The 2,084-nt window shown below is 42.9% G+C and overlaps 1 protein-coding gene across 1 annotated transcript; it reads left to right on the plus strand.

Moving 5' to 3' along the window:
- Nucleotides 1-1,102: 1,102 nt before the first annotated feature.
- On the plus strand, nucleotides 1,103-1,725 carry LOC112446983 (keratin-associated protein 6-1-like). The gene has a single exon (XM_024992961.1). The coding sequence runs from the start codon at nucleotides 1,164-1,166 to the stop codon at nucleotides 1,416-1,418; it is 255 nt and encodes an 84-aa protein (XP_024848729.1). The 5' UTR covers nucleotides 1,103-1,163; the 3' UTR covers nucleotides 1,419-1,725.
- The last annotated feature ends 359 nt before the right edge of the window (nucleotides 1,726-2,084 follow it).

Consider the following 2,084-nt stretch of genomic DNA (forward strand, 5'->3'; position numbering starts at 1 on the left):
CTACTATCATTTTTCTTTGGCTATCCAAAAGGATGTGTTATCACAAAGATTTGAACGAAGATAAGTTGTAATTCAAGGGCTATGCAAGAGACCTCAGTATAGCAGGTTACAAAGCTTTTGATTTGATGTATTGAGGCTGAAACTCCAATACTTTGGCCACCTTATGCAAAGAATTGACTCATTTGAAAAGACCATGATACTGGGAAAGATTGAAGGTGGGAGGAGAAGGGAAAAATTGAGGATGAGACCGTTGGATGGCATCACCGACTCAATGGACATGAGTTTGAGTAAACTCTGGGAGTTGGTGCTGGATAGTGAGGCGTGGAGTGCTACAGTCGATGGGATCACAGAGAGTCAGACATGACTGAGCAACTGAACTGACTGAACTGACTAACTGATTGAGAAAGGAACAGTTCTCTTATTGTTAATGCACACATTAAGGTTGTAAAGTTACTTAAAATATTAAGTAATTACTTAGGGGGGAAAGGAAAATGTAGAAATTGGGTTTCAGAAAATTACTTCTATTCTCATGTTCTTCACTAGAAATTGAACATAAATAAAATTTATACTCATCAATACATAGGAAAGAAGATGACATTTTTTCAGAACTGATTCCTTTGACATTTTTATAAGTAAAATAATCAACTTTGTGGACATGAAAGATCCATTATGGGTTTGCTTAGAAAAGACACTGAATTACTGAAAAAAAACCCAACAATTTAGAACACAATTTAAGATTCACAGGAATTTTTTTGGTATGAAGTGTTACAAAATAACAACCCTAATGGGGTCCAATAACTAACATATCTTCTTTTTATGATCTAAAGAATGGTTCTAAGAAGTTAAAATGAACATGTAATCTGGGACAGGACTGTGTAGGTGTGAGTGTATGTCTCCTCTCATCCAAATGCTCAATTAAATAAGAGGAATCCAAACTAAGATGTCAACACAGCAATCCTGCTGAATTTCTCTGAGGTTTCATCTTTGGTTGTGAACAACAAACTAATTAGAGTGGTCATAAAGTTAGCCAATGGCATGAAGGTGTGGTGGGTCACACCCACACTGAGGGCATATAAAAGGCCCTCTGCAGGGAGAAATGTCCACACTCAAGTGACACTTCTACTCTCCTTCTCCACCCGAGAACAACCTCAACCACCAACACCATGTGTGGCTACTACGGAAACTACTATGGCGGCCTCGGCTGTGGAAGCTACGGCTATGGAGGCCTGGGCTGTGGCTACGGCTCCTGCTACGGCTCTGGCTTCCACAGGCTGGGCTGTGGCTATGGCTCCTGCTACGGCTCTGGCTTCCGCAGGCTGGGCTGTGGCTATGGCTGTGGCTACGGCTATGGCTCCCGCTCTCTCTGTGGCTGTGGCTATGGCTGCGGCTATGGCTCTGGCTTTGGCTGCTACTATTGAGGACACCACGGAAGACTCTCATCCTCTACACCTGGACACCAGGATTCACCAGTTCTGAAGCCCTCATGTTCTGTGTTTTTCCCCTGGATGATGATTAGGCTGCATCATGGAAGTTTAGTGTGGATTATTCCTAGCCTACCTTCTAACCTACATTCTTTGAATTTACATCATTAAGTGACATAAAGTGAAGTCCACCTTGACCTCAGAGTTCTATTTTCATCAAGATGATGATTCCATAGTAACTGACTTGATGCCTTCCATGCTGTCTTTGTTTTAACCTAATAAACTTGTTTGATGCAAATAGCAATACTGGTTTTTATGTCAGTTATTTGATATGAAATATTACTTACAGACACTTTTTGGCAGAATTCTGTTCTTTGTGTTTGTACAACTGAGGGCTCAACACTGACTGTTGGTGGGAGGCCTTCGCTGGCTGACTGTTGGAGGCCAGCCTCAGCTCCAGGAGGCTGGCTGTAGTTCCTTGCCATGTGTGCTGTGTTTTGTGCTTAGTCACTCAGTCATGTCTGACTCTTTATGACCCCATGGACTATAGCCCAGCAGGATCCTCTGTCCATGGGGATTCTCCAGGCAAGAATACTGGAGTGGATTGCCATACCCTCCTCCAGGGGATCTTCCCAACTCAGGGACTGAACCCAGATCTCCTGC

This window comes from Bos taurus, chromosome 1 (genome assembly GCF_002263795.3).
Source record: "Bos taurus isolate L1 Dominette 01449 registration number 42190680 breed Hereford chromosome 1, ARS-UCD2.0, whole genome shotgun sequence".
Taxonomy (NCBI): Eukaryota; Metazoa; Chordata; class Mammalia; order Artiodactyla; family Bovidae; genus Bos; species Bos taurus.